Genomic DNA, 24,052 nt, shown 5'->3' with positions numbered 1-24,052 from the left:
GGTATTAACTGCTCACTCTGTGAGTAATTGATCAATGCTGGGGTATTAACTGCTCACTCTGTGAGTAATTGATCAGTGTTGGGGTATTAACTGCTCACACTGTGAGTAATTGATCAGTGTTGGGGTATTAACTGCTCACACTGTGAGTAATTGATCAGTGTTGGGGTATTAACTGCTCACACTGTGAGTAATTGATCAGTGTTGGGGTATTAACTGCTCAGTCTGTGAGTAATTGATCAGTGTTGGGGTATTAACTGCTCACACTGTGAGTAATTAATCAGTGTTGGGGTATTAACTGCTCACTCTGTGAGTAATTGATCAGTGTTGGGGTATTAACTGCTCACACTGTGAGTAATTGATCAGTGTTGGGGTATTAACTGCTCACTCTGTGAGTAATTGATCAGTGTTGGGGTATTAACTGCTCACACTGTGAGTAATTGATCAGTGTTGGGGTATTAACTGCTCACTCTGTGAGTAATTGATCAGTGTTGGGGTATTAACTGCTCACACTGTGAGTAATTGATCAGTGTTGGGGTATTAACTGCTCACTCTGTGAGTAATTGATCAGTGTTGGGGTATTAACTGCTCACACTGTGAGTAATTGATCAGTGTTGGGGTATTAACTGCCCACTCTGTGAGTAATTGATCAGTGTTGGGGTATTAACTGCTCAGTCTGTGAGTAATTGATCAGTGTTGGGGTATTAACTGCTCACACTGTGAGTAATTGATCAGTGTTGGGGTATTAACTGTCCACACTGTGAGTAATTGATCAGTGTTGGGGTATTAACTGCTCACTCTGTGAGTAATTGATCAGTGTTGGGGTATTAACTGCTCACTCTGTGAGTAATTGATCAGTGTTGGGGTATTAACTGCTCAGTCTGTGAGTAATTGATCAGTGTTGGGGTATTAACTGCCCACTCTGTGAGTAATTGATCAGTGTTGGGGTATTAACTGCTCACTCTGTGAGTAATTGATCAGTGTTGGGGTATTAACTGCTCACTCTGTGAGTAATTGATCAGTGTTGGGGTATTAACTGCTCACTCTGTGAGTAATTGATCAATGTTGGGGTATTAACTGCTCACTCTGTGAGTAATTGATCAGTGTTGGGGTATTAACTGCTCACTCTGTGAGTAATTGATCAGTGTTGGGGTATTAACTGCTCACTCTGTGAGTAATTGATCAGTGTTGGGGTATTAACTGCTCACTCTATGAGTAATTGATCAGTGTTGGGGTATTAACTGCTCACTCTGTGAGTAATTGATCAGTGTGGGCCGGCGTGGTCGGCGCGACGCCGGTCGAAGTATGCGCCGACTCTCCGGCCCGGGCCGGCATGCTGATTCTCCGGCCCGGATGGCCGATGGTCCGTCAACAAAAAGCCGAGTCCCGCCGGCGCCGTACTAACCTCCTCTGAGCCGGCGGTCCTTGGCGTTGAAGGGTCCGGGGGCGGCCTGTGCGGGGGGGGGAGGTGGGTCCGACCCCAGCGGGGGGGCCTCCGTAGTGGCCTGGCCCGCGATCGGGGTCCACCGATTTGCGGGCCGGCCTCTCTGAAGGGGGGGGCCTCCTTTCCTCCGCGCCAAGGCCTCCTGTAGCCCTGCGCCATTTGGCGTCGGGGCCGGCGCGGGGAAGAACTGCGCATGCGCGGACCGAGCGGCGCCGAGGTCAGGCCGGATCAGCACTGGAGCGGCCCGTGCTAGCCCCCTGTGGGCCGCAGAATGGGGTCCTGGAACAGGCACCGACGCCGGAGTAAAACACTCCCGTTTTGACGCCGGCGTCACCACTTAGCCGCTCGATGGGAGAATCCCGCCCTACGACTTTTAGCTATCTTGGGGAACTATACAAGGAACATCAGAAATGTGATCACACATTTTTAAAATGGACATATTCTGTTTCCTGTAGCTTCCTGTCTCTCCTACGTCCCAGAGAAGGGAACAGTTGGGGCGAGTGGGGATCTCGCTCCCCTCGCTCACCTTGCCCTGGGACTGATGGGCGAAGGCAAAATGTGGTCACCGAAAAGTGGCTGGGCTGATGCTAAATATGTAAGTTCTCTGCTTCTTGCTTAAATTAAATTGGTTGACAATGCATTTAATGACACTAGGATCTGGTGGGCACGTTGTTACTCACACCACCAATATCTGAATGATTACAGTTTGATGGCCCTCACTCTGTACAACAGGTAGGGAAAATCATGGGCGTCATTCTCCGACCCCCCGCCGGGTCGGAGAATGGCCGTTGGCCGCCGTGAATCCCGCCCCCGCCCCCGCCGAAGTCTCCGAAGGGAGAAAAGTCGGCGGGGCGTTAATGGCGCCGCTGCCGCGGAGAATGTCACGGGTCTGCGCAAGGCAGCCGATTTTCGGCCTGCCGATATTCTCCCTTCCGGATGGGCCGAAGTCCCGTCGACGTGATGACCGTTCACGTCGACGTGAATCAAACCTCCTTTTCATCGGCGTGACCCGGTGCTCCAGGCTCACGCCGACCAGCGAGGAGGTGAGTGACGGCCTGGGGGGTTGGCTCTGGGCAGGAAATGGCGTGGCCGCAGACTGATTGCCTGAGGAGAGGTGTGTCTCGGCTTGTGTGTGTGTGCGGCCGTGGGGGGGGGGGAGGGGGGGTTAGAGTAGGTTGGGCTCTGGGGGAGTGCCGGGAGGGGGTCCGTGCCGGGGTGGAGGTTGGGGGGGGGGGTCCGTGCCGGGGTGGAGGTTGGGGGTTGGGGAGGGGGTCCGTGCCGGGGTGGAGGTTGGGGAGGGGGTCCGTGCCGGGGTGGAGGTTGGGGGTTGGGGGGGGGGTCCGTGCTGGGGTGGAGGTTGGGGAGGGGGTCCGTGCCGGGATGGAGGTTGGGGGTTGGGGGGGGTCCGTGCTGGGGTGGAGGTTGGGGAGGGGGTCCGTGCCGGGGTGGAGGTTGGGGAGGGGGTCCGTGCCGGGGTGGAGGTTGGGGAGGGGGTCCGTGCCGGGGTGGAGGTTGGGGGTTGGGGGGGGTCTGTGCTGGGGTGGAGGTTGGGGAGGGGGTCCGTGCCGGGATGGAGGTTGGGGGTTGGGGGGTGTCCGTGCCGGGGTGGAGGTTGGGGAGGGGGTCCGTGCCGGGGTGGAGGTTGGGGAGGGGGTCCGTGCCGGGATGGAGGTTGGGGGTTGGGGGGGGGTCCGTGCTGGGGTGGAGGTTGGGGAGGGGGTCCGTGCCGGGATGGAGGTTGGGGGTTGGGGGGGGGTCCGTGCTGGGGTGGAGGTTGGGGAGGGGGTCCGTGCCGGGGTGGAGGTTGGGGAGGGGGTCCGTGCCGGGATGGAGGTTGGGGGTTGGGGGGGGGTCCGTGCTGGGGTGGAGGTTGGGGAGGGGGTCCGTGCCGGGGTGGAGGTTGGGGAGGGGGTCCGTGCCGGGATGGAGGTTGGGGGTTGGGGGGGGTCCGTGCTGGGTGGAGGTTGGGGAGGGGGTCCGTGCCGGGATGGAGGTTGGGGGTTGGGGGGGGGTCCGTGCTGGGGTGGAGGTTGGGGAGGGGGTCCGTGCCGGGGTGGAGGTTGGGGGGGGGGGTCCGTGCCGGGGTGGAGGTTGGGGGTTGGGGAGGGGGTCCGTGCCGGGGTGGAGGTTGGGGGTTGGGGGGGGGGTCCGTGCTGGGGTGGGTGATGGGAGGGCAAATGAGTTGGTCCACCTGGCCAGGTGCCAGCCTCCAACAGTTGGACCCATGCGGTCCATGCCACCTGGCTGGGGGGAGGAGGGGATATGGGCAATGATGACATGTCGTCGTTCCCCTCCCCCCCACCAGGCCGTCATGTTTTCAGACCATCCAGCGATGTTGGCCGCCGTGGTGGCAGCCGCTCATGTCTATGTTGCCCTGGATGAGGAGGAGGAGGTGGAGGAGGAGGAGGAGCGTGCCAGAGAGGCGGCGCAGGCTGCCGCAGAGGGGCAGGCGGCAGCCGCCCAGGCTGGAGGGACACCTGACCGACAGGACGAGGAGGGGGAGGAGGACGTCGCGGCCCCACGTCAACGGAGGCACCCGAGGGCGCCACGTGTGTACCGGCCCCGGCAGTCATACCAGGACCTCACGGACCGGGAATGCAGGAGGAGACTCCGGATGAGCCGGGAAACCGTGGCACACATCTGCCACCTGCTGGCACACCTGTCACCGCATGGCACTGGCGGGGGACACCCTCTCCCCGTGTCCGTCAAGGTTACGGTGGCCCTGAACTTTTATGCAACGGGGTCATTCCAGGCACCGAGTTGGGACCTGTCCGGCATATCGCAGACATCGGTGCATCGGTGCATCCGGGCAGTGACAGATGCCCTTTATGCCATGGCGCACCGCTACATCCGCTTCCCCGTGGACCGGGCCAGCCAAGATGCCCGGGCCGTGGGCTTCTCTGCCATTGCCGGGTTCCCCATGGTCCAGGGCGCGATCGATGGGATGCACGTCGCCGTGCGGCCACCTGCAGATAACAGGGCCGTGTTCACTAATAGGAAGGGGACCTATTCGATGAACGTACAGGTGGTCTGCGACCACCGCATGATGATCCTGCACGTCTGCGCCCGTCACCCAGGCGGTGTACACGACTCATTCGTGTTGTCGCGGTCATCCATCCCCGGCATGTACGAGGGACGCCATCCCCGGCTGAGGGGCTGGTTGCTGGGCGACAGGGGCTACCCATTGCGATCGTGGCTGATGACGCCTATACGGAGGCCACGCAATGAGGCGGAGAACCGCTACAATGATGCCCATGTAGCGACAAGGGGAGTGATTGAGAGGTGCTTTGGCGTGCTGAAGATGCGTTTCAGGTGCCTGGACCTCTCTGGGGGCGCCCTCCAGTATCGGTCAGATAGGGTCGGCCGCATCATTGTGGTGTGCTGCGTCCTGCACAACATAGCCCAGCAGAGGGGCGATGTGCCGCAGGCAGAGGAGGGCGGAGTGGAGGAGCAGCAGGAAGAGGCCCAGTCCTCCCCAGATGAGGGGGATGGGGGCAATGGTCAGGGCAGACGGGGTAGACACAGACGGGTGGCTGTCCACCGTTACCGGCTGGCCCAGCGGGCACGGGACAGACTGATAGACGCCCGCTTCACTGACTAGATGGGCGTGGGAATCGGGTAGTATGGCCACAGACCGCACACCATGACAACAGCCGACCACCCACACCCCCCACCCATCCACCCACCCAGCACCCTCACCCCCCTCCCCAACCCCACACACCCCACCCGCATGCACACCACCCCCCCACCCCCAATTGCCGATCCACCGGCGGCACAACGGGCCGGGCTCACCCAGTTGCGGGTGGACGCGTGTCTATCGCAGGCCATGGAGAATGATGACAACCCGCCTCCGATGAGCTCCTGGCTCTACATCGTTGGACTATGTCTGACCCATGGCCACAGTACCACCATCCACCCGGACCATCCCTGCATGCGGCTGTGACACTGCAGCGCACGGTCCCGTCCTCTGCCCGGGGGATGTTGATGGCGGCCCAGGGGGAAGGGGGCAGACTCACCTGGGGCTGAGGTAAGACCACCCCTCACACACACACTTGCGCTCAACGTACATGACACGCCCGCACACTTTGGACAGAGCACAAAGGCAGCTTCGGTAGGTGTAACATTGACTTTAATAACCAAAGGAGTTCTTGCACGTGCCCTAGCGCCTAAAACTCATCTGTGCCCTGCACCCGTGCCAACTTACTCAGTGTCTAATTGTTTGGCCTTACGGGCCCTTTGACTACGTCTACGTGGTTCCCCAGACGGTACAGCAGAACTGGAGGTGGACTCCTGTGATTCCTGCCCTCTGACACTGGATCCCTTTGGCGGCCGTTTCCTGGGGCGTCCTGGCCTAGATGGGCCAGGCTGCGGCCCGGGCGACTGGGATGGCGAGCTGCCAGCCTGTCCTGCCCGTTGCCCACCCGATGCACCTGGGACGGAAGGGGGGGAGTCCGAGGTGTCGCGGTGTACCGGGACCTCCCCTACAGAGGGAGCCGGGACGGACCACACCACCTCCTCCTCCCTCGGGGTGCCCGATGGCCCCCAGGCCTCTACATGGGTGGGGGATGCGAACGGACTGGCCATCCGACGCGCCCCCGACATCTGGCGCTGCCAGTCCTGGAGGCCCGTGCTGGTATCGACAGGGGTCTGCAGGTTTGCAGCCATGGAGCCCAGGGGGTTGTCGAACCCTGTCTGCGACAGTGCGACGCCAGCTCGCACATGGCCACTGGCGCCGATGCCCTCAGCGATGGCCTGCTGAGACTGGGCCATGGCCTGCAGAGACTGGGCCATGGCCTGCAGAGACTGGGCTATGGCCTGCTGAGACTGGGCCATGGCCTGCTGAGACTGGGCCATGGCCTGCTGAGACTGGGCTATGGCGTTGAGCGCCTCTGCCATCTGGCGCTGGCACTGGCTCATGGCCTCCTGTGAGAGGGCAGCCATTTCCTGGGCCACAGACGCCGCCTGCACGGAAGGCCCCAGGCCTCGCAAACCGTTCCCCATGTCTGACACCGTCGCACCCATTGCCTCCACCGCGGACGCCACCCGTGCGGTGTCAGCCTGGGTGGCACGCATGACCGGGACCACTCCCAGCTCCTGGACGCGGGTGGACTCCTCCACCTGCGACCGCAGCCGCCGCAAGCCACCCGTCACCCTATTCGCTCGTCTCCGTGTCGGTGGTTGCATCGGATCTATGTGTGGGTGTGGTAACTGCAGGAACCCGGGATCCATCTGGGCGGCAGATGTTCGCTTGGCCTGGGCTGCCCTCCGACCGCCCGGTCCCTCTGCTGCTCCTACCTCCACCTGCTGTACCGGGACGGCTGTGTTGTGCGCACCAGTGAGTGTACCAGACGCCTCATCACTAAAGTGCCCAACCGAGGTGAGTGTTTCTGCGATGGTGGAGGGTGTTGGTGACAGCAGTGGCGTTGTGTCGTGCTCTTCGTCCCACTCTGAGTCCATGGCACTTTGGGGTGGGGGTTCGTCTCCACCCATCCACTCTGAGTCACTGTCCGGTATTTCGTCTTCCCAGGTAGGGGTGTCCTGGGTAGTGCTGTCCCGGGTAGTGCTGTCCCGGGTAGTGCTGTCCCGGGTAGGGGTGTCCTGGGTAGTGGTGTCCCGGGTAGGGGTGTCCTGGATAGTGGTGTCCTGGGTAGTGGTGTCCTGGCTCGGATGTGACGGGGGCCTGTGGCTGCCCCCCTCATCGCTGGGTGGTCGCTCCCGCACGTGACGGGGGTGTCGTCTCCCTGTTGCTCCAGGTCTCTCCGTCTCCCGTGGTGTGCGAGGGGCATCCTGCGGGCGTCGCATGCTGGAGGGTCCGGGTCTCTCCGTCTCCCGTGGTCTCCGAGGGGCATCCTGCGGGCGTCGCATGCTGGAGGGTGCGGGTCTCTCCGTCTCCTGTGGTCTCCGAGGGGCATCCTGCGGGCGTCGCATGCTGGAGGGTCCGGGTCTCTCCGTCTCCCGTGGTCTCCGAGGGGCATCCTGCGGGCGTCGCATGCTGGACGGTGCGGGTCTCTCCGTCTCCTGTGGTCTCCGAGGGGCATCCTGCGGGCGTCGCATGCTGGAGGGTCCGGGTCTCTCCGTCTCCCGTGGTCTCCGAGGGGCATCCTGCGGGCGTCGCATGCTGGAGGGTGCGGGTCTCTCCGTCTCCTGTGGTCTCCGAGGGGCATCCTGCGGGCGGTCTGCATCTGCGGGGATGGGTGCCTGGACGTTTGGTCCTGCGATACACAATGAAGCATGCATGGTTAGACATCAGGCAGTGATCAGGTGATACGGGGAGGGGGATATAGGGGAGGGGGGATATGGGGACGGGCTGTTGGTGGCTCACTTGCTCGTGGGGCCCCGACCTCTGCATCAGCAACCTCCCGGTCCTCAGGTCCGCCAGCCAGTTCCAGGGCCCTTTCCTCGTGTACGGTCAGTGGCCTCTCATCAGCGGGCCCTCCTCCAGTCCTCACATGCTCCCTATTGTTGTGTGCGCGCTTCTCCTGGGGGGGGGGGGGGGTGGTGTGGTGGCAGGGGTAAAAGGCAACAGTGTTAGGCAGGTATATGAATGCACGCCATCGGTTGCGCGTGCATTGCAGAGGTTAAGGTTAGGGCTGGATTCACTTGGGGATATGGGGGAGGGGGGGATATGGGGGATATGGGATATGGGGGATATCGGGGAGGGGGGATATGGGGGATATGGGGGAGGGGGGAATATGGGGAGGGGGGATATGGGGGAGGGGGGAATATGGGGGAGGGGGGAATATGGGGGATATGGGGGAGGGGGGATATGGGGGAGGGGGGATATGGGGGAGGGGGGATATGGGGGAGGGGAGAATATGGGGGATATGGGGGAGGGGGGATATGGGGGAGGGGGGAATATGGGGGATATGGGGAGGGGGGATATGGGGGAGGGGGGAATATGGGGGATATGGGGGAGGGGGGATATGGGGGAGGGGGGAATATGGGGGAGGGGGGATATGGGGGAGGGGGGATATGGGGGAGGGGGGAATATGGGGGATATGGGGAGGGGGGATATGGGGGATATGGGGGAGGGGGGATATGGGGAGGGGGGATATGGGGAGGGGGGATATGGGGGAGGGGGGAATATGGGGGATATGGGGGAGGGGGGACATGGGGGAGGGGGGAATATGGGGGATATGGGGGAGGGGGATATGGGGGAGGGGGGATATGGGGGATATGGGGGAGGGGGGAATATGGGGGAGGGGGGGATATGGGGGAGGGGGGATATGGGGGATATGGGGGAGGGGGGATATGGGGAGGGGGGAATATGGGGGATATGGGGGAGGGGGGATATGGGGGAGGGGGGAATATGGGGATATGGGGGAGGGGGGATATGGGGGAGGGGGGATATGGGGGAGGGGGGATATGGGGGAGGGGGGAATATGGGGGATATGGGGAGGGGGGATATGGGGGAGGGGGGAATATGGGGGATATGGGGGAGGGGGATATGGGGGAGGGGGATATGGGGGATATGGGGGAGGGGGGATATGGGGGAGGGGGGATATGGGGGAGGGGGGATATGGGGGATGGGGGATATGGGGAGGGGGGATATGGGGGAGGGGGGAATATGGGGGATATGGGGGAGGGGGGATATGGGGGAGGGGGGAATATGGGGGATATGGGGGAGGGGGGATATGGGGGATATGGGGAGGGGGGGATATGGGGGAGGGGGGATATGGGGAGGGGGGAATATGGGGGATATGGGGAGGGGGGGATATGGGGGATATGGGGGAGGGGGGATATGGGGGATATGGGGGAGGGGGGATATGGGGGAGGGGGGATATGGGGGATATGGGGGAGGGGGGTTATGGGGGAGGGGGGATATGGGGGAGGGGGGATATGGGGGAGGGGGGGATTTGGGGGAGGGGGGATATGGGGGATATGGGGAGGCTCACCCTGCCTGCTCTGACGAGGTCGTTCACCTTCTTGTGGCACTGGGTGCCTGTCCGTGGTGTTAGGGCCACAGCGGTGACGGCCTCTGCCACCTCCCTCCACAGACGCCGGCTGTGGCGTGGGGCAACTCTGCGGCCGTGCCCGGGATACAGGGCGTCCCTCCTCTGCTCCACCGCGTCCAGGGGCGCCTCCACATCGCGTGACTCGAACCTCGGGGCTGAGCGACGGCCAGCCATCAAGTCGGGTGTTGCGGTCGGCTGTTCCGGTCGGGTGGGGGGGAGCTGCGCGGCCTTATGAGCCGTCACGCCGTGCAGCGCGTATGACGCTGCACGGCGTGAACCACTGCGCAAGCGCGGATCCCGTTACGTCGCTGCTAGCCCATTTCGGGCCGCAGACTATCGGCCCATTTTTATGACGTGACGCAAGTGGGATTTGCGCCGTTTTTTGCGCCGATCGGCGGACTTTCCGCCGATAATGGAAAATTTCGCCCCATATTCCTTGTCACTCGGCAAAGCTGAAACTATTTCAGGCAGAGGTAGAGCTACAACATGAGATAACAGCAACTGGGTGAAGCTACAACGTGGGAATACTTGCGTGGAAACAATGGCAGCAGGAAGTGATAGACAAAGCTAAGCAATTCCACAACCAACAGATCTGGGGCGGGATTCTCCGACCCCCTGCCGGGTCGGAGAATCGCCGGGGGCTGGCGTGAATCCCGCCCCGCCGATTGCCGAATTCTCCGGCACCGAATATTCGGCGGGGGGCGGGAATCGCGCCGTGCCGGTTGGCGGGCCCCCCCCCCGGCGATTCTCCGGCCCGCGATGGGCCGAAGTCCCGCCGCTGTCAACCCACGCCAGCCGGTGTGGATTGAACCACCTTTGGGACAGCAGGACACGGCGGCGCGGGCGGGCTCCGGGGTCCTGGGGTGGGGGGGGGTGCGGGGCGATCTGGCCACGGGGGGTGCCCCCACGGTGGCCTTGCCCGCGATCGGGGCCCACCGATCCGCGGGCAGGCCTGTGCCGTGATGGCACTCTTTTCCTTCCGCCTTCACCATGGTCTCCACTATGGCAGAGGCGGAAGAGACCCCCTCCACTGCGCATGCGCGGGGATGCCGTGAGCATCCGCTGACGCTCCTGCGCACGTGCCGCCCGGCAAAGTCATTTCCGCGCCAGCTGGCGGGGCACCAAAGGCCTTTCCCGCCAGCTGGCGGGGTGGAAATCAGTCCGGCGCGGGCCTAGCCCCTCTAGGTAAGGGCTCGGCCCCTCAAGATGTGGAAAATTCCGCACCTTTGGGGCGGCGCGATGCCGGACTGATTTGCGCCGTTTTTGGCATCGGGCGGCGGACATCGCGCCGATCACAGAGAATCCCGCCCCAGATCTCAGCTCTGCAGTCCTGGTATGTTCAGTCATGAATGGTGGTGAACAACTCACTGGAGCAGGAGGCTCCACAAATACACCCATCCTCAATGGTGGGGGAACGAAACATCAATGCCAAAGACAAGGCTGAAGCATTTGCAATAATCTTCATGTAGAAGTGCCAAGTGGATGATCCATCTCCGTCTCCTCCAGAAGCCCCCATTATCACAGGTGTCAGTCTTCAGCTAATTCGATTCACTCCACGTGATATCAAGAAATGGCTGACGGCTCTGGATACTGAAACGCCTATGGATACTGACAATATTCCAGCAGTAGTACTGAAGACTTGTGCTCCAGATCTTGCCGTGCCCCTAGCCAAGCTGTTCCAGTACTACTACAATTCGGGCATCTACCCGGCAATGTGGAAAATTGCCCAAATATTTCCTGCCCACAAAAAGAGGGCATATCCAACCTGGCCAATTACCACCCTATCGGTCTACTCTCCATCATCAGCAAAGTGATGGTAGTATCATCAACAGTGCTACCAAGCGACACATACTCAGCAATAACCTGCTCACTTGTGTTCAGTTTGGATTCAGCTCCTGACCTCATTACAACCTTGGTTCAAACATGGACAAAGGGGCTGAACGCCAGAGGTGATGTGAGAGTGACTGCCCTTGACATCAAGGCAGCATTTGACCGTGTATGGCATCAAGGAGACCGGGCAAAACTGGAGTCAATGGGAATCAGGGGGAAAACCTTCCACTAACTGGAGTCATACCTGGAACAAAAGAAGATGGTTGTGGTTCTTTGTGATCATTGAGTCCAAGACATTGCTGCAGGAGTTCCTCAAGGGAATGTGCTTCATCAATACCCTTCCTTCAATCAGTTCAGAAGTGATGACTGCACAATGGACCATTCACAATTCCTCAGATAATGAAGCAGTCCCTGTCCAAATGCAGCAAGGCCTGGACTATATCCAGGCTTGGGTTGACAAGTGACAAGTTACATTGTGTCACACAAGTGCCAGGCAATGACCATCTCCAATAAGAGTGAATCAAACCATCGTCCCTGGACAACCAATGTCATTACCATCACTGAATCCCCCACTATCAACATCCTGGGGGGATACCATTGATTAAAAACTGAACTGGATTAGCCATATTAATACTGTGGGTCAGAGGCTAGGAATCCTGGGCGGAATTCTCTGATAATGGGGCTGTGTCCCCACGCCCGTGAGAAAACGGGCGCGAATCACTCTGGACTTTCCTGGTGATTCTCCATTTTGAAGGGGGCTAGCAGGGTCCAGGAGTAGTCCACGCAGCTCCAGCTGCCGATACGGGGCACTGCAATTCCGGCCGCGGGTCGCCGCATGACCCCTATCGCGAGCCTGTCCATCCTGGAGGCCCCCCCCCCGGTGACAGATCCCCCTGCCCCCACCAGGGTGGCTGCGGACTGTGTCCGCAGCCGCCACTCCGAGTGCCCGCCGGTTGTCTGCCAGTTGTCGGCGGAGAATCGCCGCGGGGGCCTCTTTCAATGGCCCCCGACCGGCGCCGCGTCGACCGGTCCCCGGAAGGCGTCGGACCCGATCGCGGGTCTGATGCCCCATTCTCCACCCACGTTCCCTGTTGCGGGTAACTCACCTCCTGAGCCCCCAAAGCTTGTCCACCATCTCTAAGGCACAATGGAATACTTCCCACTTACCTGGATGAGTGCAGCTCCAAGAAACTCTATACCATCCAGGACAAAGCAGCTCACTGGTTGCTACCCTTTCCACCAGTATTCACTCCCTCCACCACCGTAGTAGCAGCAGTATGTATCCTCTACAAGATGCACTGTCGGAATTCACCAAGATTCCTTAGACAGCACCTTCCAAACCCACGATCCCTAACATCTAGAAGGACAAGGGCAGCTTGCAAACACAACCACCTGGACATTCCCCTGCAAGTCACTCACCATCCTTACTTGGAAATATATCACTGTTCCTTCACTGTTGCTGGGTCAAAATCCTGGAGCTTCCTCTCTGACAGCACAGTGAGTGTACCTACACCTCGGGGACTGCAGCAGTTAAGGAAGGCAGCTCACCAGTACTTTCTCAAGGGCAATTAGGGATGGGCAATAACTGCTGGCTCAGCTAGCTGAGCCCACGTCCCGTAAAAATGAATTAAAACATTTCTAAGCACAATCATTATTGATGCCCTAAAATTTGTCTACCATCTAATAGGCACAAGTCAGGAGCGAGGGAATGCTCTCCACTTGCCTGAAGCTGTGTACCTCTATCAACACTCATGAAACTTGAAACCATCCAGGGCAAAGCATCCCACTTGATTGCCACCCCATTCACCATGTTAAACATTCACTCCCTCCACCACTGACACACAGTGGCAGCCGTATGTACCATCTACAAGGTGCACTACAGGAACTCGCCAAGTCTCCTTGACAGCATCTTCCACACCCACAAATGCCACCATCTAGAAGGACAAGGTCAGCAGACACAGGGAAATACCACCACCTGAAAGTTCCCCACAAGGCCACTGGATTTCTAGACTCCAAATATGTCAATGGGTATGGGGAGAACCCTCATGGTTTTGAGATAGAGGATCAGCCATGATCATAGAAAACAGGAGCAGAAGTAGGCCATCCGGCCTTTCCAGCATGCTCCCCCATTCATTATGATCATGGCTGATCAAACGACCCAGTAACCAAGTGCTATATCTAACTCCTTCTTGAAAACATACAATTTTTAGCCTTCATCTGCTTTCTGTGGTAACGAATTTCACAGGCCGACCATTCTCTGGGTGAAGAAATTTCTCCTCATCTCCGTCCTAAACTGTCTAACCTGTATCCGTAGACTGTAACCCCTGGTCCTGGACACACCCATCATCGGGAACATCCTTCCTGCAACTACCCTGCCTAGTCCTGCTGGAATTTAATAGGTTTTTATGAGATTCCCCTCATTCTTCTGAACTCCAGCGAATACAATCCTAACCGATTCAATCTCTCCTCATAGGCCAGCCCCATCATCCAGGATTCAGTCTGGTAAACCTTCACTGCACTCCCTGTATAGCAAGAACATCCTTCCTCAGATAAGAAGACCAAAACTGCACACAATATTCTGGGTGTGACCTCACCACGGCCCTGTATAATTCCAGCAACACATCTCTGCTCCTGTACTCGAATCCTCTCACTATGACGGCCAACATACTATTTGCCTTCTTTACCACCTGCTGCCCCTGTATGCTTACCTTCAGTGACTAGTGTACAAGGACACCCAGGTCTCATTACCATTGCCCTCTCTTAATTTATAGCCATTCAGATAATCATCTGCATTTATCCACATTATACTGCATCTGCCATTCATTTGCCCACTCACTCAACTTGTCCAAATCACACTGAAGGATCTCTGCATCCACCTCACAGCTCACCTTCCCACCCAGTTTTGTGTCATCTGTAAATTTGGAGATATTACATTTAGTTCCCTCATCTAAATCATTAATATATATTGTGAATAGCTGAGGTCCCAGCACCGACCCCTGCGGTAGCCCACTAGTCAGTGCCTGCCAATTTGAAAAAGACCCGCTAATTCACGGGATCAGAGGTGAGCTGGCAAGATGGATACAGAACTGGCTAGGTCAAAGAAGGCAGAGAGTAGCAATGGAAGAGTGCTTTTCTGATTGGAGGGCAGTGACTAGTGGTGTTCCGTAGGGATCAGTGCTGGGACCTTTGCTGTTTGTAGTATATATAAAATGATTTGGAGGAAAATGTAACTGGTCTGATTAGTAAGTTTGCGGACGACACAAAGGTTGGTGGAATTGCGGATAGCGATGAGGACTGTCAGAGGATACAGCAGGATTTAGATCATAGAATCATAGAAGTTTACAGCATGGAAACAGGCCCTTCGGCCCAACCAGTCCATGCCGCCCAGTTTTTACCATTAAGCTAGTCCCAGTTGCCCGCACTTGGCCCATAACCCTCTATACCCATCTTACCCATGTAACTATCTAAATGCTTTTTGAAAGACACAATTGTACCCGCCTCTACTACTACCTCTGGCAGCCCATTCCAGACACTCACTACCCTCTGAGTGAAGAAATTGCCCCTCTGGGCCCTTCTGAATCTCTCCCCTCTCACCTTAAACCTATGCCCTCTAGTTTTAGACTCCCCTACCTTTGGGAAAAGATGTTGACTATCTACCTTATCTATGCCCCTCATTATTTTATAGACCTCTATAAGATCACCCCTAAGCCTCCTACGCTCCAGGGAAAAAAGTCCCAGTCTATCCAGCCTCTCCTTATAACTCAAACCATCAAGTCCCGGCAACATCCTAGTAAATATTTTCTGCACTCTTTCTAGTTTAATAATATCCTTTCTATAATAGGGTGACCAGAACTGCACACAGTATTCCAAGTGTGGCCGTACCAATGTCTTGTACAACTTCAACAAGACGTCCCAACTCCTGTATTCAATGTTCTGACCAATGAAACCAAGCATGCCGAATGCCTTCTTCACCACCCTGTCCACCTGCGACTCCACCTTCAAGGAGCTATGAACCTGTACTCCTAGATCTCTTTGTTCTATAACTCTCCCCAACGCCATACCATTAACTGAGTAGGTCCTGGCCTGATTCGATCTGCCAAAATGCATCACCTCACATTTATCTAAATTAAACTCCATCTGCCATTCGTCGGCCCACTGGCCTAATTGATCAAGATCCCGTTGCAATCCTAGATAACCTTCTTCACTATCCACTGTGCCACCAATCTTGGTGTCATCTGCAAACTTACTAACCATGCCTCCTAAATTCTCATCCAAATCATTAATATAAATCACAAATAACAGTGGACCCAGCACCGATCCCTGAGGCACACCACTGGTCACAGGCCTCCAGTTTGAAAAACAACCCTCTACAACCACCCTCTGCCTTCTGTCGTCCAGCCAATTTTGAATCCAATTGGCAACCTCACCCTGGATCCCGTGAGCTTTAACCTTCTGCAACAACCTACCATGCGGTACCTTGTCAAAGGCTTTGCTAAAGTCCATGTAGACAACGTCTACTGCACTGCCCTCATCTACCTTCTTGGTCACTCCCTCAAAAAACTCAATCAAATTTGTGAGACATGATTTTCCACGCACAAAGCCATGCTGACTGCCCCGAATCAGTCCTTGCCTCTCTAAATGCTTGTAGATCCTGTCTCTCAGAATACCTTCTAGCAACTTACCTACTACAGACGTTAGGCTCACCGGTCTGTAGTTCCCAGGCTTTTCCCTGCTGCCCTTCTTAAACAAGGGCACAACATTCGCCACTCTCCAATCTTCAGGCACCTCACCTGTGGCTGCCGATGATTCAAATATCTCGGTTAGGGGACCCTCAATTTCCTCCCTAGCCTCCCACAACATCCTGGGATACATTTCATCAGGTCCCGGGGATTTATCTACCTTGATGCGCTTTAAGACTTCCAGCACCTCCTCCTCTGTAATATGCACACTTCTCAAGACATCACTATTTATTTCCCTTAGTTTCCTAACATCCATGCCTTTCTCCACCGTGAATACCGATGAGAAATATTCATTCAGGATCTCACCCAACTCTTGTGGCTCTGCACATAGATGTCCTTGTTGATCCTTAAGAGGCCCGACTCTGTCCCGAGTTACTCTTTTCCCCTTTATGTATCTGTAGAATCTCTTTGGATTCTCCCTTGCATTATTTGCCAAAGCAATTTCATGTCCCCTTTTTGCCCTCCTGATTTCCCTCTTAACTCTATTTCGACAATCTCTATACTCTTCAAGGGATCTACTTGATCCCAGTTGCTTATGTACGTCATATGCCTCCTTCTTCTTTTTGACCAGAGTCTCAATATCTCGAGTCATCCAGGGTTCCCTACTTCTACCAGCCTTGCCCTTCACTCTAAAGGGAATGTGCTTACCCTGCACCCTGGTTAACACATTTTTAAAAGCCTCCCATTTACCAGCCGTCCCTTTGCCTGCCAACAGTCTCCCCTAATCTACCTCTGCAAGTTCCTGTCTGATACCATCAAAATTGGCCTTGCCCCAATTAAGAATTTTAACTCTTGGGCCAGACCTATCATTCTCCATAGCTATCTTAAAACTAATGGAATTATGGTCACTTGTCCCAAAGTGATCCCTCACTAGCACTTCTGTCACTTGCCCTTCCTTATTTCCCAAGACGAGGTCAAGTTTTGCCCCCTCTCTAGTCGGTCCATCCACATACTGAATGAGAAATTCCTCCTGAATACACTCAACAAATTTCCCTCCATCCAAGCCCCTAATGCTATGGCTGTCCCAGTCAATGTTGGGAAAGTTAAAGTCCCCTACTACTACCACCCTATTATTCTTGCAGCTATCTGTAATCTCCTTACATATTTGCTCCTCAATTTCCCGCTGACTATTTGGGGGCCTGTAGTACAGTCCTACCAAGGTGATCTCTCCCTTCGTATTTTTCAGTTCCACCCATATAGACTCAGTGGGCGAACCCTCGGATATATCCCCTCTAAGTACTGCCGTGATGTTCTCCCTAATCAAAAACGCCACTCCTCCTCCTCTCTTACCTCCTGTACTATCCTTTCTATAGCATCTGTACCCCGGAACATTGAGCTGCCAGTCCTGCCCCTCCCTTAGCCATGTTTCAGTCATAGCTATAATATCCCAGTCCCATGTGCCCGTCCATGCCCTGAGTTCATCCGCTTTGCCCGTCAGGCCCCTTGCATTGAAATAAATGCAGTTTAATGTAGACCTTCCTTGCTCTCTGCCCTGCTTTCTCTGGTCATGCTTTACACACTCTCCCTTCCTGCCTTTTGTTTCTGTCCCCACTGACTTCCTACATCGGTTCCCATCCCCCTGGCACATTAGTTTAAACCCTCCCCAACTGCACTAGCAAACACCCCCCGGGAACATTGGTTCCGGTCCCACCCAGATGCAGACCGTCCGATTTGTACAGGTCCCACCTCCCCCAGAATCGGTCCCAATGTCCCAGGAATTTGAAACCCTCCCTCTTGCACCATCTCTCAAGCCACGTATTCATCCTAGCTATCCTGTCATTCCTACTCTGACTATCACGTGGCACTGGTAGCAATCCTGAGATTACTACCTTTGATCGTTTGGAGACTTGGGCGGAGAGTGGCAGATGGAGTTTAATCCGGACAAATGTGAGGTAATGCATTTTGGAAGGTCTAATGCAGGTAGGGGATGTACAGTGAATGGTAGAACCCTCAACAGTATTGACAGTCAGAGAGATCTAGGTGTACATGTCCACAGGTTCCTGAAAGGGACAACACAGATGGAGACGGTAGTCAAGAAGGCATACGGCATGCTTGCCTTCATTGGCCGGGGCATTGAGTATAAAAATTGGCAAGTCATGTTGCAGCTGTATAGAACCTTAGTTAGGCCACACTTGAAGTATAGTGTTCAATTCTGGTCGCCACACATGAATAGGATGGGAATAGAGGGATACGGACCCCGGAAGTGTGGAAGATTTTAGTTTAGACGGGCAGCATGGTCGGCACAGGCTTGGAGGGCCGAAGGGCCTGTTCCTGTGCTGTACTTTTCTTTGTTCTTTTTTCTTTGTTCTAATTCCTACTCTTTGTTTCCTGTCTGCCAACCAGTTTTCTCTCCATCTCAATACACTTCCCCCAATCCCATGTACTTTAATTTTACACACTAATCTCTTATGTGAAAGTCGCCATAGAAGACTGCTTTCCCCTTTGAGGGGGAGAGCTGACTGGTGGTGATTTAACCTGAGGGTCACCACACCTCAGGTGAGGGACAAGATTGAGAAGGCAGGGCCTTCATTGGTAACCTCAGCCGGTATGGGGGTTGAACCCGTGTTGTTGACATTGCTCTGCACCACTAACCAACCAACTGAGCTAATCTACCTCCGAGATGGGACCTGTCAAAAACCTTCTGAAAGTCCAAATAAACAACATCCACTGGCTTCTTCCCATCAACTCTACTAGTTACATCCTCAAAAATTCCAGTAGATTTGTCAAGCATGATTTTCCATTGTAAATCCATGCTGACTCTGTCAGATCCTGCCACTGTTTTTCAAGTGCTCTGCTGTTAAATGTTGAATGGCGGAGGAGGCTCATAGGGCTGCCTGGCCTACCCTGCTCCTATTTTCTATGTTTCTGTGTTTCGCCATCCTGACTTGGAAATATATTGGCCATTCCTTCACTGTCACAAATCCTGGAACACTCTCCCTAACAGCACAGTGGGTGTACCAAGACCCCAGGGGCTGCAGTGGTTCAAGAAGGCAGCTCACCACCACCTCCTCAACGGACAATTAAGGATTGTAATGAAATACTGGCCTAGCCAGCAAAGCTCACATCCCTTAAAAAATGAAGAAAAGCTTCACGACTCCCCCACGTGTAGCCAGCCCCTATTACAGTTTACTTCTGGTGAATCTAACCTGCTAATGTTCATGGCTTCTACCTGAACTAGTATTTCTTCCACACCTCCTCCCTTACTGAGGCTGTATCCAGGAAACCTAACTTCTCCTTTTATTTTGAAACCCTAGTCTTGGCTCTATATGAAGGCCAAGACATCTCGGACTCTTCAAATACACACCTCCACCACCTCCACTCTTCAAACATGCTGTGCTTTGTTGTCATTGGATTCTCAGTGTTAATCTCAGGGTGATGGGGAAGCTGGCGGGGGTGAAGGAGGTGATGGTGGTGGTGGGATGGGCGCATGTGTGGGGGTGGGTGGGTGATGGGGGGGTACCTTTGGTCAAAAACCTACATTTTATCTTCTCCTACAAACATTACTTCTGTGGTCAGCAGACGCACGGGAGCCTGAATGTCATCACTGGATACTGACAATTAAATATTATCAACGCCCCTTGACTGTGGTGGTCAACCGGATACTGCCAAAATCATGGCTGTTCAAATGGTGGCAGGAATGTGTCAGGGAGACCGGGCGACTATTTTAACTGCCTGCGGCCCCATTCCCCTCAGTGAGTCCAAGTTAAAATCACTGCTCAAATTTCTGCAGTCGGTGCTTTGTGCCTCAGTAATAAGATGGCAAAAATAAAATCTGACCTGCGACATTCCCAAAAGAAAATCAGGCCTGTGACATTCCCAAAAGAAAATCTGGCCTGCAATATTCCCAAAGAAAATCTGGCCAGTGACACTCCCAAACAAATTGCTGGCCTGTGACATTCCCAAAAGAAAATTTGGCTTGAGACGTTCCCCAAAGAAAATCTGGCCTGCGACATTCCCAAAGAGAAAATGGCCTGTGACATTCCCAACAGAAAATGTAGCCAACAACATTCGCAAAAGAGAATCTGGCCTATGACATTCCCAAAAGAAAACCTGGCCTGTGACATTACCGAAAGAAAATTTGGATTGAGACATTCCCAAAATAAAATCAGACCTGTGATATTACCTAAATAGAATTTGGCCTGTGACATTCTCAGATGAAAATCTGGCCTGAGACATTCCCAAAATAAAGTCTGGCCTGAGATATTTCCAAAGGAGAGTCTGGTCAGTGACATTCCCAAAAGAAAATCTGGCCTACGACTTTCCCAAAGGAGAATCTGGCCTGCGACATTCCCAAAGGAGAATCTGGCCTGCGACATTCCAAAAAAAGAATCTGGTCAGTGACATTCCCAAAACAGAATCTCGTCAGTGACATTCCCAAAACAGAATCTGGCTGCGACATTCCCAAAGGAGAATCTGGCCTGCGACATTCCAAAAGAGAATCTGGTCTGCAACATTCCCAAAAGAGAATCTGGCCTGTGACATTCCCGAGAGAGAATCTGGCCTGTGACATTCCCGAGAGAGAATCTGGCCTGCGACATTCCCAAAGGAGAATCTGGTCTGCGACATTCCAAAAAGAGAATCTGGTCAGTGACATTCCAAAAAGAGAATCTGGCCTGCGACATTCCCGAGAGAGAATCTGGCCTGCGACATTCCCAAAGGAGAATCTGGCCTGCGACATTCCCGAGAGAGAATCTGGCCTGCGACATTCCCAAAGGAGAATCTGGTCTGCGACATTCCCAAAGGAGAATCTGGTCAGTGACATTCCCAAAGGAGAATCTGGCCTGTGACATTTCCAAAGGAGAATCTGGCCTGCGACATTCCAAAAGAGAATTTGGTCTGCAACATTCCCAAAAGAGAATCTGGTCTGCAACATTCCCAAAAGAGAATCTGGCCTGTGACATTCCCGAGAGAGAATCCAGTCTGTGACACTCGCAAAAAGAAATCTGACCTGCAAAATTCCTGGAAGTTCTGAGCAGACAATTAAACGGACTTCGACCCTCTTAGATTGGACTCCTTGGTAACTGAGCGGGGCTCGAGTCAATAAAACTGTAGCGCTCTAATGCATACTACCACAAAAACTATTCCGTATCACTGGAATCACTGCCTTCAGCTTCAGGACCTGATTATGCAGGATACCTCCCCTTCTGAACAAATATTCAGTCTGAATCAAATCTGCATTTTCCACAGGTTTGTGTGGATTTAAGGCATTAATGTACAGAATTCAACTCAATAGCAGCAGCTTGTTAAATATTCCTCAAGGCCATGAATTTTGATTTGTGTTCTGTTTAACATATCACTTGGAAATATCTGGTGCAATAATAAAACATTTTCTCTTTAGGTTTTACAAGCTCATGGACTGAAACCTGTATCACTCAAACCGAAAGAGGTAATTCCAGCATTTGTATCTCCAGCTGATCTTTCTTTCTATAACTGGCACTATTTTTGTGAGCAACCATGGGCTGGATTCTACAAAAATGGGACTATGTCCCCACGCCAGCATTTTTACGCTGGCGTTTTACTCCAGACTTTCCTGGAAAATATAGAGCATTTCCCTTCCCTGCAGGGGGCCACAGGCCAGATTCTCCTTTGGGAATGTCATAGGCCAGGGATCCGGGTAGCTTCACACAGCTTTGGCTGCAGATACGGGCCCCTGCACTTCCGGTTCCGAGTCCGTGCATGACGGCGATCTCCAGCGGCCGAGCCGAGCGCCATGACGGACTCACACCGTGGACCATCAGCAAGAAAGAAGGTCCCCCCGATCGCCCTGCGCCGCTTCACCTGACCTGCCCGATCACAGCCCCGGTCATCCATCAGGCCGCAGCCGCTGCGCGAGAGTCCCGACCGGCCAGACGTGGTTAGAACTACGCCGTTGGGAACCCGGCCAGTCGGGACCGGAGCATCGCTGGGAGGTCTTCTGGAAATGCCCCCCCCCAGCCGCGCGGTGTGAATCGCGGGCGAGCGATTCTCGGGGGACCGGAGGGGTGCCGGGCCCGATTCGGGCGTAAAAGTCGATTTTCCGCGTCCGCACCAAACGCAATTTTGGCGTGGGGCTGCGGAGAATCCAGCCCACTATCTGTGTGTATAAGTCTTTTCTGATCAGCTCTGGGTTGTTTAAAGAAAGAATCTGCATTCATATAGCATCTTTCACAAACACAGGGCACCTCAAAGCACTTTACAGCAATGAAATATTTTTGTAGTTTTGTTGATGTGAGATGCCACCATGTTGTGTTGTATGTTGTCTAATGTAGAGGTCTAGAGGCTTGTATGGTTAAGCAGTAACTGTTTATCAATAACACATAACTATATAGATTGGCTTTAATTGGTGATTATTGATTTCTCGCCACGCCGTGGCAGGATTGGGTTCTTGCCAACCGGGACGGGCCGATTAGGTCACAAACCGATCGGCACCCGGTGCATTTCCCAATTCTGGCCTCTCCCGCAATCTAATTGCTGCTTCGTACTCTCACTCAAGCGTGACGCGGCCATTAAATTGTGCACCCCATGTCTCTGGCCATTCAAACAATTCTCAATTTGTTCTTTCCTGTTGTATTGGTTGTCTTGTGGTGTGAGGTTGCTGAACCACATTCCCCAGTGATGGTGTATGTATTAGAGTATTGGGTGTTCTGTTTGATCACACAGGGACTAGCTTTGATCAACGGGACTCAGATGATCACATCGTTGGGAGCCGAGGCCGTGGAGAGAGCAACAGCGGTTGCTCAACAGGCAGACATTATAGCAGCTCTTACACTGGAGGTTCTGAAAGGCACAACCAGAGCATTTGACAGTGGTGAGTGCTTACTGGGGGCTACTACACATTTAACAGTGGTGTTTGATTTCTTTGGTCACACAGTACACACACATGGAGATAACCTTGACCACCATCCTTATCCAAGTTTTTAAATTGAACAATTACATTTAATCTTTGTTAGAATATTTATTTATTACAGATTGTTTGGATGAATGAAAGAATGAGACTATCGGCTCTTCCATGGTACTTAGATATAGGCAGTAAATACTGGCTTTACCAGTGTCACCTACATCCCACAATGAGTTAACATAAAGGCACTAATTAAGCCACATGCCACAACCAATTCATTAACAACCTGTGGTAAACCACTGTATTGTATTGTATTGTTACATACCTGGGCTTGTCCCTGCTGGCTCCGCCTGTGGCTCCTCCCCTCGGGCTCATGTATAAAGGTGGCTGGTCTCCTCCTCTGATCCAGTTCGGGATCAGAGGCCAGGAGGCTTTCTGTTCAGTGTATTAAAGCCTCAGTTACGTTCACCGCTCATCCTGTGTTCATTGATGGCATACCAATTTAATACACTAAACATCTAATATGAATTCGTCACTCAAGCCTGATCGCCTGGAACTGGACCCACAGGCAGCCGACACCACTGCAACATTCGAGCACTGGCTAAGCTGCTTCGAAGCGTACCTCGGATCCTTCACCGAACACTTCACCAACCTCCAAAAGAAGCAGATCCTCCACACACGGGTGAGCCCGCAAGTCTTTCTTCTCATCAGGGACTCCCCCTCGTATACGGAGGCGATAATGCTGCTGAAGGGACACTACGTTAAGTCTGTGAACGAGGTGTATGCTAGGCACCTTCTCGCCACGAGACAACAACGCCCTGGGGAATCACTAGCAGAATTCCTGCATGCCTTGCGGGTACTCTGCCGGAACTGTGACTACCAGGCGCTATCGGCTACCCAGCACGCAGTGCTGTTGGTCAGGGACGCTTCTGTCGCAGGCATGAAATCAAATGACATCCGCCAGCGATTGCTAGAAGGGGGTACACTCAGCCTCCCAGAGACAGTGCTGCTCTCAAACTCGCTGGAGGTGGCCTTCCAGAACATGGAGGCCTACACCTCCAACCATGCGGCACACTCGTGGACCTCGTGGGCGCCGCCAACATCCGACCTGTGTGTCGCAGCAGCCTGCCAACGCCGAAAGCCCGAAGTGCTACTTTTGCGGCCAGCGTAATCATGCCAGACAGCGCTGCCCGGCACGGAACGCGACTTGCAACGGGTGTGGGAGGAAGGGCCACTTTGCGAAAGCCTGCCAGGCGCGATCTCTCCCTAA

At 54.6% G+C, this 24,052-nt stretch overlaps 1 protein-coding gene across 2 annotated transcripts in view; it reads left to right on the top strand.

Annotated features, from left to right (window-relative positions):
• The window catches only part of hal (histidine ammonia-lyase), a 118,844-nt gene that overhangs the window by 30,552 nt on the left and 64,240 nt on the right, over positions 1-24,052 (top strand). The window contains exons 9-11 of one of the 2 annotated variants that reach the window (XM_072471928.1): positions 1,897-2,036; positions 21,304-21,351; positions 22,605-22,752. In XM_072471928.1, the coding sequence (XP_072328029.1) occupies positions 1,897-2,036; positions 21,304-21,351; positions 22,605-22,752 (336 nt within the window). The remainder of the gene's footprint in view (positions 1-1,896; positions 2,037-21,303; positions 21,352-22,604; positions 22,753-24,052) is intronic. The other variant, XM_072471929.1, reaches the window with a different exon arrangement.

The sequence above is a fragment of the Scyliorhinus torazame genome, chromosome 13, assembly GCF_047496885.1.
Source record: "Scyliorhinus torazame isolate Kashiwa2021f chromosome 13, sScyTor2.1, whole genome shotgun sequence".
Taxonomy (NCBI): domain Eukaryota; kingdom Metazoa; phylum Chordata; class Chondrichthyes; order Carcharhiniformes; family Scyliorhinidae; genus Scyliorhinus; species Scyliorhinus torazame.
The sequence above is the reverse complement of the archived record's forward strand: the minus strand, read 5'-3'. Positions and strand labels throughout refer to the sequence as shown.